The following is a 14,723-nucleotide window of genomic DNA, read 5'->3' on the forward strand; positions in this document are numbered from 1 at the left end:
TGCCATCCTCTCTTCAACTTCAGAGTGGGGCAAAAGCCTCCTTGCCAAGGACTTCACCATAACCCCTTCTTACACTTCTAGCCAGGCTTTGCACTTAACATGGGAAGAAGTGTAAGAAGCCAGCTGAGCAACTTTAGAGCCCAGGCTTCCACTACATACTTCCTTTGAGGGAAGCTCTGTAGTTACTTTACTTTCAAACTGTATTTAAAAAAAAAAAATCTTTATTTATTAGTACACAGCTATTCACATTTAAGTCAGAAAGAATAAGTTTTGCTTTGTGGTGGTAATAAATATTCATGTGAGAAAAGTCTGCAAAGTGGTTTATTCTCACAAGTTACTGCTGGAAGAAGTCCTTCAGAGAAGCCAGTGAAATGGCCTAGGTGCAGGTTCTTCAGCGCGGCTCTCGCCAGCATCATCTCCAGGGTGACTATATTCCGAGTCTTCTGTTTGTGGCGGTACAGGGCTACACGAGGGCTGTGAACTGCCTCACCGTCCTCTCGCTTTCTCTTCTCAGTTCTTCAATGTGCGCGTCCAGACGCTCTAGAATATGGTGAGACCGTAGCTCCTCCTCCTCCAGAAACCTGGTAGCTATCGATCCCAGAGGAGAGACGGGCAGCGAGCACTGGGAGAGGGACAAATCGTGACATGTGTTAGGAAGCAGGGATGAATGCTCTGACACTATTTGTGATATTTTCTGCCTAGCAATACTAAAAGGGGAAATGTTCCTCTGAAGAGATATTTTCGTGTTAATGCCAAGAAAGAAAAAAAGGGTAAGTTCTGAAAACATTGCACCACAGGTCTCTTTCTTTCTGACCCAAGCAGTGTCCATGTAAAGTATAAACAGGTGTAGGAAAGCTTGCCACTAGTCTGAGACTATCTCCACTCAGATCTGAATGCCTGCCTGCCACTCAGAGGACAATACAGCCAATGCCTGCCACTTCAAAACTCTAACTGTCACTCTCGCTTTAAAGCACTGAAAATCTGCGGAAAACAAATTAGATGCCAGTTAAAAATCAATATTTTTCCCTTTCTTAAAATTCCACCCCGTGGTCTTTGATCTGCAACTCTCGGTTCTAGTAACATTTCAGATCTCAGATTTTGAAGGTAATACAGGAAATCTAGCGTATGTAGTTGGCCCTCATTTACAGTTAGGTTTTAGAAGTGACCCCGAATGCTGAGTTAGCACAAGTCCCTGTCTTCAGGGTAAATAAACACATAGAGTACAGACATACATACAGCCTGGGAGAGTCTCTTCTCTCCATTCGACAACACAGAAATGACTTTCCCCAGGCTAACAGCACACTAACGGCACTGGATTAAGGTTCTCACACTTCCTGCCATCCTCACGTGAACACTGCAACAGGAACGCGGGCCGAGCTCGCCCTGTGCGACCTCCACTAGGAATGTGTAAGTCAGCTCCCCCGCTTTGTGTGTGTCCACATGGGCACAGCAGGACCTCAGTAAAGTCTAGTGGGCAGGCAAACAGGCCACTGCTGAATAATCAGGATCAACTATACTGGCCCCATAGAGTACTGGCACCAACTACTAAGTACTTCTGAAGGAAAACACATGGATGCTCACACTACTCAGAAAAAGTGACATCTATAAAATTCATATCATCACAGGTCAGGAAAGATATGCTGCCAAACTCAGGAAGAAAGTCACTTTTCTGGGCACTGAGGTTTTTTGTTTTTGTTTTTAACTACATGTAAGTAAAACAGACATTTATTTTGAAGACTAAAGGGAAACCTTTCCATGGAACTGCTGGTACATTTTTAAAAAATCAAGGTTACTGAACTTTCACAAGGATGTGATCACAGCTGACAACAGGCAATGAATGGCCCAACACAAGTGCTTCCCTACAAAGGGCAAAGAACGTGGAGCCTAGTGGTGGGGACAAGGGGTCAGTACAGCGTCAAAGATAGCCTCCACCACCAGGGCCATCAGAGGCACCCAAATCACGCTCTGCACACCTCAGATGCACTGACCTCTGCCACCTGCCACCAGCCCCTCCCCAACATTCCCTCTATTCCTTTCTCACTATCCATGCTTTGGGACTCCCCTGGCATCCAGAAACAGTCCTTGATGCAATTCCTACAACACAGAATCAGCCTTCTCTGGAAAAGGCGGTCAGGAAGGTGAAGGCTAACGTCAGTGACTACCTACACCCACAGTTCAGAACTTGAGTTTGAAGTCATGGTGGCTGAATGTGCCTTCACAAGTAAAACTGCATGGTAGAAATGCGTGAGAATCATAAAGGGTACTAATTGGTCCCAGTAAGAACAAAACAAAACACCCTCTTTACCTCAAAATTAAAAATAAAAATAAACGTTAACATCAGAATGTTTCCATACCGCGGGCACATACTCTTCTTGGTCATTCATACAGTCAGACAGGATGTCAGAGAAGTTGGCATCGTTTATATCTAGCACTGAAGGCAAAGAGTGAGCATGGCACAGAAAGTTGGAAGGCAGAGACACGGTGGAGCTGTCAGGGCTGGTGGGAGGACTTGGGGGGCTAGGGCCCCTGGCCATGGGGTCTACGCTATCCAACGTTTGTTCTCGAGGCGAGTGGTGACCTGTTTTGTACTGCTCAGTCTGTATTCCATCATGTCTGTGCTGGCCATGGGTTGGCCTGGATAGCAGATTAGAAGACAAAATAAATGAGAATTTGTAGCAACTTTTCTTTCCAATAAATGCTGAAAGAATCATGCTCATTTGCACGTTAAATAAGAAGCTAAGCAGCGAGGCTCTATCACTTAGGAATGAGCAGCCCACTTGGAGACAGGTGTTCCTCACTCATTCAAGCTCTGCTCTCATGCTTCCCGCACAGCAGAGGCCAAACAAGCCGCCACTGTGATTCAGAGTAGGCAGGCAGGGCAGCCCCATGCCCAGAGAAGGCACATAATGTCACTGTGGGTGAGAGTGGGGGTGAGGTGCCACCCAAGGCTTCTGGTAGGAAAACACATAAGCTACATAGAACAATGAACTGAAGCCATTAGGCTTCTCATTGAATGGATCTTTCTTATGGTAATAACCTAAAATTAATTGACCAAAAATACAATGGACACTTTTTATAAGAAGCCAAGTTTTACTTCTTACGGAACAGGTGGGATAGAGGTGGTGGGAGGCAGCCTGAAAAGGCTCAGGGGAACAAGGTGGCTTTTACACCTACATCCAGGGTGCACAGGACAAAGGCTGTAACCACCTGAGCTGCCTGTGCACACTGCAGTCAGAATGAAACCCAGAGCCTGTGATGACTGCACTTCCCAAAGCAGAGGTGTGCATCACACCGCAGCACACACATTTCAAAGAGACTGTTAAGAAACTTTACTTAAACTCTGTGTTCTTGAACTCGGCTGCTCTGCTGCGTGCTGGTTTAAAGATCCTGCCATCTTTTTTTTTACACATGTGAGTAGCATGCTCCAGCTGAGATTTGGTGTCCATCAGATCTTTCTGGAGTTGTTGATTTTCAGACACTAATTTATTTAATGCCTCAATGTAATTCTCCTGAAGGTCTGCTAGTGAAATCTCTTTTGCCTGATAAAGAAAGAATACTAAAATCACTCGTGAGTTTGAGGGTACTTATGGTCAATCTACAACAGTGCTGGCTGAAATACTTTCTTTTTTAGTTTTTTTTTTTTTTTTTTTTTTTTGGTTTTTCGAGACAGGGTTTCTCTGTGTAGCTTTGCGCCTTTCCTGGAACTCACTTGGTAGCCCAGGCTGGCCTCGAACTCACAGAGATCCGCCTGCTCTGCCTCCCAAGTGCTGGGATTAAAGGTGTGCGCCACCACCGCCCGGCTAGTTTTAACTAATATATGGCTTCACTTAGAGAAATTAAGATTTGTCTTTAGCCGTGTTAAGATGAACACAGAGAAAGCATCAGTGTGACTAGCAGGAAGGGAGTGGCATGGCTTCCTCCTGTACATGGACATCCAAGAGATGGAAACAGGAGAGGAAAACGTAAAGAATCAGATACAGGGAAAATCAAGAATATAATGAGGGGCTCCCTTCCCACCCTACCCCCACTCACACACAGAATACCTGTGGAAGGAAATCAAAAGAACTAATTCAAAGAAAGTAATTTAAACACAAGGCTCTAAAAAGAATTCTGGCCAAAAGGGGGCTTTTAAATAAACACCCTCTCATCTTAAGCACTTTTGGCACCTAGTTGTACATAAAGTTAGATGACATAAAAGTAGGGCTCAAGTATATGGCAGGAATTACGACTGTGATCTAGTCTGAGCTCAGGATAACACATCTTATTTCTTGATAATGCAGGTCTACTTTTTTGTGATCTATTTTAAACAGCATTCTACAAAATTACGGTGATCTTTACAGCTTAACATTTCATTTTCTGTAAAGAAAAACTATGAAAGCAAGCTGATCAATAGTGTTCTGATAAACATAATTTACCTGTCAAGTCACAAATGTGTAAATATACCTGTAAACTAGGAATTATAAGATCTTTCAGTAGCTGCCCAGTCTGACAACATCTCAGGCATATTTGCAGGACACGGGGCTACAATGTCAATTGCTACCCATCTTTAAAGTATCCAATACTCATCAGAGCTACTGCTTTCATTAACATAATTAGATTAATTTGAAAAAGTAAATTCACCTTCCTAGGTGGTAGCATGCAAAAAGCACTTCCTAATAATTATGTTTTGATAATTTGTACAAGATATCCACACTGTATGTAACCCTGAAACCACAGAAAGCTAAAACTGACAGGATTTTTACCACTTTGATGTCTAAAATCATTAAACTAGAGTTTCTCAACTGGTGGGCTGTGACCCCCTTTGGCAAACCTCTATGTCCAAAAAATTTATATTAACAATTCATAACAGTAGTAAAATTATAGTTATGAAGTAGCAATGAAAATATTTATGGTTGGTGGTCACCACAACATGAGGAACTGTATTAAAGGGTCGAAGCATTAGGAAGGTTGAGAACCACTGCACATACCTAAAAAAAAGAGAATACTTATCTTTGCATGCATCTTTCTGAAATTGCCAAGACTTATTGGTTTATTAACAACTACTCCAGGTCCATGAATGGTAAAGGCAGCATGACAACTGGGTAGCAGACATGTACTTAGCAGGGTAAAGAAGGGACAGTGTTCCCACTAGGATTCAGAAGTTCAGCTGCACAGAACTCTGGACAGAGTCTGGCTGTGACATTGTGAATTCTGAATGTGAACAAGGAATCACTGTATCACGTAAGGGTCCCTAAATCTTTAACACTGACAAATCACACGTTTTTTATAAGGTTCTGTAGTATAAATCAGATTAGTTCATGAAATACCACTTACTCAGTGTTAGCTTTATCAGGGCATACAAAGTCATTTGTTGTCCATACTCCCACTCAGTTACCTACCCACTCATCCATTAATCAATCATCCACTAATCCGCCCATTTATCATCCATCCATCCAGTCATTAAGCCAACTAGCTGATTAGCCAATTGGCTTCCCAACCCCTGCCTCCATCCATCTTCCACCTCCTTTATAAAATGTTTAGTTAAAGGATTGAGAAGATGATTCAGTTGGTAAAGTACTTGCCATGCAAAAGGACCAGAGCTCAGATCTATAACATCATGTAAATGCTAGCTGAGTGGACACGGTGGACTGCCCATAATCCTGATACTTGGAAAAGGGAGGCGGGATCTCTGGAGCAAAGTGGCTAGCTAGATCAGCCAAGTCAGTGAGTTCAGGGTTCAAATGGGAGGCCCTGCCTCGGTACTTAAGGTGGAGAATGATAGAGGAAGACACTAGTACCAACCTCTAGCTTCCATACATGCACACACATACACACATGTGCCCCCCTCCACAGAAATAAAAGCAAACATGTTTTAAATGTTTGGCTATTGTCTCCTCTTCTATTTCCCCCCATCCACATGGGTTTTTGCTTTAAAAAACAATTTTCATTATACTATCAAAGGGATGTGGCAAAACTGAATGAGTATTTCCATCTGCTGTATTAAATGAGAGCATATTTCACAGTACAATCGTAAGTCAACTATTTTAGTAACCAGTTTATTTTACAATACTGCTGTGCCCACTTCTAAACATTTACACCTCAAGATGGGTTCTTGGGAATGCAAATGCTGAGGACACTGAAGAACATGACTATTAATATTGCTGATGTAAATACCCAGGTGTACTTGGGGCTGTATGTATTTACAAGCTTGATGTCCATGACTCAGCTGTCCTGAAGGCCGTATCAATATGCATGGCAGAGCCTGTTCTCTAAATACTTGCCAACAGAGGCTATATATTAGATTTTTAAAGCATTATCAAGCTCATTAGCAAGAGAAATTTTGTTTTTAAAATTTTTGGTTATTAGGGAAGTTGACCAGCTTCCCTTGCTCACTTGAATTTACATTTCTATGAAATATTTACTCTACTGCATCTCTTCCTTATTACTCTTATAAGGCATTCTCATTTGCTGATAATTTATGTCAGCCTGTGTCTTAGATTACTTCTCCTTGTCTCTTCACTTGTTTTTTCCTACTTTTGCAGTGCGAGGGCATCAATTCAGAGCCCCATGCTAGACAACTGCTCTCCTTCGAAGTTTCACTCCCAGCCCTTTTGTTGTTATTTTTATTCTGAGACAGGGTCTTGCCCAGTTTGGCCTTGAGCTCTTGGTCCTCCAGCCTAAGCCTCCTGAGTAGCTGGGATTATAAGCATGAACCACCATACCTGGCTTCTATTATTAGCCTTTTTAATGGAGTCTTTTGCCATCCAGAAATTTTACATTTTTATGTTGTAAAATCCTTTATGGCTTCATGATGCTTAGAGACTCTTACCCATCTGAAATTTTACAAAACAACAGCCCCCATTTTTCTAATTGAAATTAAGTGTTCTTCTAGTCTTTTGCACCTTGTCCCGCTAAGCCTCCATGACTGTGAAATTGCAACTACTTGGGAGCAAATAGGGAGGAGGCTTGTGTGACTATGCATCTTTCTGGAGGCAGAAAACTCCCTGGAAGTTCAGAAAAAAAAAAAGAGTTCAATCTTCAGACATTTGATCTACATCAAAAAATAGACGGGTCAGAATAGATGTCATTTTATAAATTATAAGAATTTTATAATAAAATGCTTAAAGAACATCACACTGCCTATAAACCAATCTTTTTCTCTGATTTCACAGTAGCTTATATATATTCCTCATGGTCTCTACTAAATTACTGTAATGACTTTAGAGTCAAAAATTTGATTATTCATCCTGTGTTCAATCTAGCACTTACTATTCTAGATTTTTTGACTAAATGCAACAAAAACTGAATTATTTCAAAGCTGAAAAACTTTATAATAAAAAGACACTGTGAGCACAACAACACAATACAGTACGGGCATCCACTTCATGCTACTAGCCGCACTGTGTTGAACCCTTTGCAGATACTCGACTTGCTGAGAACACAGACTACATATGCATCTTACCACACACAACGGAAGACTGTCCTCCTGCTGCAGCAAACCTCCTCTGGCAGGAGGACATCTGCATCTCATCTGAGACTGTACCTACCAAGGGACTGTCCCACTAGCTTAAGTCTAACTCCACCTAATGTCAACATTAACAAAGCTACTTTCAAAGGCTTCACGAGTACAAAAGCTGAAGTGTCTATGTGTGTACCTCATGCAAGCCCAGTTCCAGCTTCATCACTGTTTCAGAAAGACGGCGATTTTCTAACTTGAGTGATTCCAGTTGACTCAGAATCTCCTGAAAAAGGAAAATCAAGGCAAAAAACCCACATAAATCAAATATATCTTACAAAGCTTTTCCACAGATAATTTTCACTAATCTAGCTATTCTAGTCTACATCCTCCATTCATAGATATACTTTTTAAAAGTGTGTACATATAGTCTGTGTGTGTAGTGCATGCACATGAGGGCATAGGTGTGCCTGCCATGCATGTATGCAGAGAAGCAGAGCCATCGAATTCTCAGAATCTGCCTATCTCTGCGCATCCCGCCCTACCCCTGCCCCCACAAAGCTAGGGCAACAGAACAGAACATGCAGCCAAGCTTGGCTTTTTATGTAGGTTTCTGGGAATCTGAACTCAGGTCCTCATTCTTGCAGAGCAAGTGCTCTTACCCACTGAGCCATCTCCCAGGCCCCACACATCCTCTTTAAAAGAATGTGTCAAAGGTGTTAGCAGGTAAACTGGCATGCATGTGACTAAATGTCACTCTCAATGAGTGGGAGCTGGAGCAGCAAAGTTCTGGGTCACAGGCAGACCCTTATCCACACCCTGCCTCTGCCCCTCATCTCTCCTCTTCCCACACCACATGAGCCGCACTTTCACACACTGCTCCTTTATCTGCAGTCCCCGTGTCCTGCTGAGCTGCGCTGCTTGACTATCTTCATGAACAGACTCCTGCCTTCTTTGGCGCCTTCTTCCTCGGCAGAAGCGGCCTGCAGAACTTCCTCAGCGCTCCTTTTTCAAAAGCTCCAGCCCACTACCTTTTATACCAAATTGAGAACTATCCTAAGTCTGATTCGAGTCACTCTTGCGCACACCTTGTTGTCTTTTCATGACAGCCACTGTGTCTGGGGAAGGGGAATTTCAAATGTCAACTTCCTGCAAGGACTTCCAAAGCTAAATGGCTAACCTTGGGTTCCAGGCTTTCTGTGGAGCTGGCTGACCAGTTTATCTATACAGAAGTCCAGGCTGTCTCTGAAATCAAATGTGCCACACCAGTGTCCCTCCACTAGCTTTCCTACCGTGTGCATCTCTCACAGACAGGCATCATCCTCCCCAACACTTGAACTATTTTCTGTCTCATTATAGAGCACTACTTGGCTGCTGCCCAAACTACTTCATCAGTGACAGCTTCTTTCCCTGCCTGCTCTGCTAGCCTATCAATCACAAAGCCTAGCCGACCGCACCAGCCAAGAGTCCCCAGAACCCATCCACTTCCCTCCACAGCCCTTGCTCACTGCTCAGGCCACGTTCTCACACCTGCCCCACGCAGTTTCTCCCACCCTTACTCATTCTCCACTTGCACCAGTAGAGATCTTTAATCTAAACTGGGAACTCCCTGGCTGTGCCCAGCACCTTGCCCACACAGCACTGGGGTGGCCATTTTCCTCATCTGTATCCATCAGCCCTCCCCACTCACCCTCACTACACTGCTTGCTGACCAGCCCCAAACAGGTGTCTACTCAAAGTTCACTGAAGTAAATGTGGAAGATTCTCCTGGAACGAATTCATTCTTGGAAAACACAAGTGAACATGGAGGAGAGAGCTCGGGTGGCCTTTACCTTATGCTCTGCTGCCTTTTCTTCTGCCTTCTGCATCTCTGCCTTCAGCTGCTTCTCCATGTCTGAGGAAGAACACTTAGCAGAAGCAATGGTGATGTCTCGCTGGTGTAACTCCCGAGTGAGCTGGGAGATTTCCATCTTCATTCCTTCCAGTGCAGAGCTGTAGGTCTGATCAGCCTGCAGAATCTGTTCTTTCAACTACAGAGAAACACAAAAACACCGAAAGTTTGGGGCAAGTACTTAGAATTCAAGCATGTGGTAGTACACAGTGTTAATTCTAGTGCTCAGGAGTCAGGGCTAGAGGCAGGAAGACCCCAAGACTGAGACCAGCCTGCTCTGGCCAGTGATTTCAAGGCCACATTGAACTTCACAGGAAGACCCTGTCTCAGAAAACAAGGTCTGGGGATGTAGCTCACTGGTATAGCACTTGATTAGCATGCACAAGGCCTTAGAAGAAAGACAGGTTACAGGCTGCCAGGTAAAGGGGTGTCGTTTCTTCAGTGGTGTGGTCACTGGTAAATTGCTCCAGTAAATAACCCCCAGCAATGTTCATGTAAGGAACCCTAATTAAACTCAGTAGGCCTAAAAGAAAACCCAAGTGAGAGTAGCAGAGAAACTAGATGGGAAGGTAAGATCAGCAGCAGGAGGACAGAAGAGGGTAATGGGGGTGAATATGATAACAATACATAGTACATATGTATGAAACTGACAAATTTAACAAAGAAAATGCACAAAACATTAATAAAATAGATAATGTGAAGTAGATCATTGACTCTACTCTGAGAAAAAAGATAAAGAAATAGGATAAATGGGTAGATCACTGAATCTACTCTAAAAAGAAAAGGGGGAAAATATAAAATGACAAAAGGTAGATTACTGAATCTATTATGAAAAGAAAAATACTTTTAAAAAGGAACTACTTGTTTTAAATAGGATAAGTAATGAAATGTTTTTGTCTGAGTTTATCAAATGTTACTGGACTGGACATTGTTATATATTAATGAAGTTTTTCGTCTGAATCTGTCAATGTTAATGGACTAGACATCGTTAATGTAATTCTTGACTGTATGTATTGTATATATATACTTATTGAATAGTTTTTCTTGTATTAGTTATAAGCTTTTTTAAAATTTAGACAAAAAAAAGAGGGAAATGTGGTGGTATTGTGTTCCCCAAAATATTGTGCACCCTAATAAACTTATCTGGGGTCAGAGCACAGAACAGCCACTAGATACAGAGGCTAGAAAATGGTGGCACTCACTCACACCTTTAATCCTAGCATTTCAGAGGTAGAAATCCCTCTGGATCTCTCTGAGTTCAAGGCCACATTGGAAACAGCCAGGCATGGTGACACAAGCCTTTAATCCCAGAAAGTGAGGCTTTAATCCCAGGGAGTGTGGTAGAAAGCAGAAAGGTATATAAGGCGTGAGGACCAGAAACTAGTAGCATTCGGCTGGTTAAGCTTTTAGGCTTTTGAGCAGCAGTTCAGCTGAGATTCATTCTGGATGAAGACACAGAAGCATCCAGTCTGAGGAAACAGGATCAGCTGAAGAATTGGCAAGGTAAGGTGGCTATGGCTTGTTCTGCTTCTCTGATCTTCCAGCATTCACCCCAATACCTGGCTCCAGGTTTGATTTTATTAATAAGACCTGTTAAAATTCCTGCTACAATAATGCTTATTTTTCCTAGATTACATAGACAGAAAATGAGCAGTTTTACCAACTTGTGTAATTATTCTGAAAGTCTGGTGGTTAAACTTAAAATCATGCATTAAGTTTCAGAAGAGCATGAGTTACTCAAACATTGAAGGTCAATGTCAACGTCCAATTGAATGTAGAGTACCCTAAGACTTTCATTCTCTCCACAGTTATAAATTAAAATTGTTTGCTTTGTTTTTTGTTTGTTTATCTGGTTTTCACAGAAGAGACATAACAGAAAGGTAATAGGAAGAAAAGGGCAAGAGCCTTTGGGAAGATGTTCCTAGAGCAGGAGCAGAAGGGTCTTGTTTAGATTCCTAGCATTCACATAAAATACACCTCAGAGGTTGTATATATCTGTAACCCTAGCATGGAGAAAGTGGACACGGGTCACCTTGGAATCACTGGCCAGCTAGGCTAGTCAACCAATGAGTACTGAGTTCAGCAAGAGCCCCTGAGAAATCCTGTCTCAAAGAGAGGATGAAAGTGCAGGAATAGACAGTAATAGGCAGACACCCAACATCTACTTCTGGGCTCTTCGCACACATATGAACACATGCATGTACATGCACATACACACACACATTGACAGGAACTAGGAACAATCTCAAGAAGTAATGAAAAACATAAATTAAGCCAAGTATGGTGACACACCCCTCTAATATAAATACTTAGAATTCAAAAGCCAGAGGATCATGAGTTTGAGGCCAACCTGAGCTACATAACAAGACCAAGCCTCTAAATAAGCAAGTAAATAAATGCCAACGAAAAAGGAAGCCAGAGCTCTTTATTAATTTAGTTTGGTATTTTGAGGCAGTCTTGTATAACCCATGCTGGCCCTTGATTTCCTGTGTCTTCACTTCCCAAAGGCTAGGATTACAGTGCCACCAGCACACGTGGGGACAGGACCCTTTAATAAAAACGCTCTGAATAACTCAACAGCCAATGAGGACACTAACTACATCATCACAAAGAAGAAATACATATTTATCTTTAGCCAATGAGAAAATATAAAATGCCAGTCACATGATATCTTTTTATAAGAAACAGTATAATTGTTTGGAAATCATCATGATGTTTAAAATAAAGTTTTAGAGTTCAAAGTGAACAGATTTCAATCATTTTTAATTTACTGTTTCTTTCACAATTTCATATATATATACTCAATGTACTTTGATCATCTCCCCATATCCTCTCTTATCCCTTCCTTCTCCCACTGAACCTCTTCTTCCCAGCCAGACTTCCTCAGGTGCTTGTCCACTCCTGAACATCAGTCTTCCTGAAGAGACTTCCCTCACTGACCGTCTCCCAACTCAGCCCTCGGTCCACAAATACACTGGATTTTGTGACCCGCCCAGGCACCCAGGGCTTCACCTTCTTAATCTCGGTCCTGTACTCATTGTTATGCCCCTCCATTCTCTTCAGTTCTTCATATTTTTCCATTAGTTCTTCACTCAGCTGTTTACATGTTGTACTCACAGATTCCAAACTGTATGGCAGAAATACAACCACAAATAAATACACAAAATTCCTGAAATCCATAAGATGGATTATCTAAATGTACCTTCTTGATGCCCAAGACACATCTTCCTGATGCTGTAAACTTCATAGCTTCGTTAAAAGTCACCTCCAGTTCCCCATCCCCAGGTGCAGCAAATCCATCGCAAACCTTTAGGTAGCTTTGACTTCAGCGTTTACTTCTACTCCTCCCCTTGACTTACACTTAGCTGGTTACAGAAGTATAAAGATACAGCAACTAACAGTTTTACTACAGCACTATGATTGTTCTCCAACTGTATGAGAGAGGGAAAGCCACCAAGAACTGTCATGACAGCGCAAACTTCGTCACCTTAGCAACACACACTCCAGACTACACAAACCTCAAGAGCAGCCTTTAGATCCTGACTCATTATTCTCATCAAGAGCCAGTCCTGAGACATAGGAGCCACGGAGACAACATGCCTCTCACTCCACTGCTCTTCTCTGACAAGATCTTTTTGCTCCTACATGCTAAGCTTTGCTGTCTGCCATGGGCCATCTGCTCCACCTGCCTCCTTGTGTCTATACACACCATCTTTTCACCACAGAGCACCTCCCTCCCCCACCCCTTGGTGGCCAGTACCTTCCCATGAACTAGATCAGATCCACCTGATTACAGTCACCCCAGTCCTCATTCCCATAATCACTTTATGTAATTCAAGTTCAATTTTGATAACTTGAAGGCAAATTTTTCTAGAATTTTATACTTTAAATGTGCTAACTGAAATTCCTCAAGTCCTTTAACATGAATATTTTATCTCTGAAACTAAAATTTCTATGATTAAAATATTTTACTTCTTACTCCTGCCAAACTTAGCCATTAGCCCTTAGTCCTCCAGCACATATTTCTAGACTGTTCCACAAATGCTTAGTATTATATTGTTTCATAAACAAAGCCAACTTGTCAGATAACTTATTCAAAAATATCATCTTTGTAGTACAACAGCACAAAAACAACCCCCCTTTCCTATTTTAGGTGCTATTTATACAACTAAACACCACAAATTATTTAAAACAGTTCTTTTGTCCTCTTGGTTTTTCAAGGAAAAAAGTTAATCCATTATTACTGAACACTGTTAATTATTAATACTAATTTTATTTCCAGAAATTTTAGACTTTTCATTGATTTAGTATTTGGTATATGATTACCATGTGCTAAACACTAAGGGTAACAGAGGAGTAAAATCAGAGATCACATCTCCTGTGCACTCATGGAAAGGCAGGGCCTGAGGGGCAAAAGTGTTCAATGTACAGCTGGAAGTCAACCCAGGCTTCTGAACCTGACAAGGGGCAGTGACCGCTATCAGAAAGGCAATCAGGGAAAGAAAAAAAAACAATGCAAAAACATACAATTTTATCCATTATCAAAAAACTTATTAATAATAAGCTTTATTTAGTTCAGTGTGATAGGTGAAGCATGCCTTTAATGCCTGTACTCGAGAGGCAGAGGCAGGTGGACCTCTAAGTTCTAGGCCAGCCTGGGCTACAGAGCGAGTTTCAGGACAGCCAAGACTACACAGAAAAACTTGTCTCAAAAAACCTAATAATAATAATAATAATAATAATAATAATAATAATAATATTTAGTAGTAATAGTAAGCTTTATTTGACTCAATCTAAAGCATACACATACACCTCAATAGTGATCATGAGTTTCTCACGTACTCCAAGAGGAGTAAAGCAGAGGGTGTGTACGAACAAAGCACACCTAATACTAGTGCTTTCCAGAAACAGCCAAGTGAAAACAAAAGGATGGAATGTATAAAGGCAACCTAGAAAGTGTAGAGTGGCATTTCTTCTTGTTCTCTGTTTGCCTAATGGCTAATAATTTACATAAATATTTCACCTACCCTTTGCACACACTAAAAATTAGTATATAAGCAATTATGATAAATGAGTTTAAAACAAAATATCAAACTCTTACCAGTAAAAAACCTTGACAAATATGACAAACTAAACGTTTGTAACTATGGCAAAAATAAGCATCACCTGCTACACTATGCCATGCTATGCTGTGCTACACTATGCCATGCTATGCTGTGCTACACTATGCCATGCTATGCTGTGCTACACTATGCCATGCTATACTGTGCTACACTATGCCATGCTATGCTGTGCTACACTATGCCATGCTATGCTATGCTACACTATGCCATGCTATGCTGTGCTACACTATGCCATGCTATGCTGTGCTACACTATGCCATGCTATGCTGTGCTA

The 14,723-nt window shown here is 41.7% G+C and overlaps 1 protein-coding gene across 6 annotated transcripts in view; it reads right to left on the minus strand.

Annotated features, from left to right (window-relative positions):
* Positions 1-203: 203 nt before the first annotated feature.
* Cep63 (centrosomal protein 63) overlaps positions 204-14,723 on the minus strand; it is a 46,121-nt gene continuing 31,601 nt past the window's right edge. For 4 of the 6 annotated variants that reach the window (XM_028869931.2, XM_028869930.2, XM_028869933.2 and 1 more), the window contains 6 exons: positions 12,339-12,453; positions 9,268-9,465; positions 7,635-7,721; positions 3,334-3,539; positions 2,355-2,634; positions 204-622 (listed from right to left, as the gene is read on the minus strand). In XM_028869931.2, coding sequence (XP_028725764.1) covers positions 464-622; positions 2,355-2,634; positions 3,334-3,539; positions 7,635-7,721; positions 9,268-9,465; positions 12,339-12,453 — 1,045 coding nt within the window. In that variant the 3' untranslated portion in view covers positions 204-463. The remainder of the gene's footprint in view (positions 623-2,354; positions 2,635-3,333; positions 3,540-7,634; positions 7,722-9,267; positions 9,466-12,338; positions 12,454-14,723) is intronic. The other 2 variants (XM_037207879.1, XM_028869934.2) reach the window with 2 other exon arrangements.

Source organism: Peromyscus leucopus, chromosome 7 (assembly GCF_004664715.2).
Source record: "Peromyscus leucopus breed LL Stock chromosome 7, UCI_PerLeu_2.1, whole genome shotgun sequence".
Classification (NCBI taxonomy): Eukaryota; Metazoa; Chordata; class Mammalia; order Rodentia; family Cricetidae; genus Peromyscus; species Peromyscus leucopus.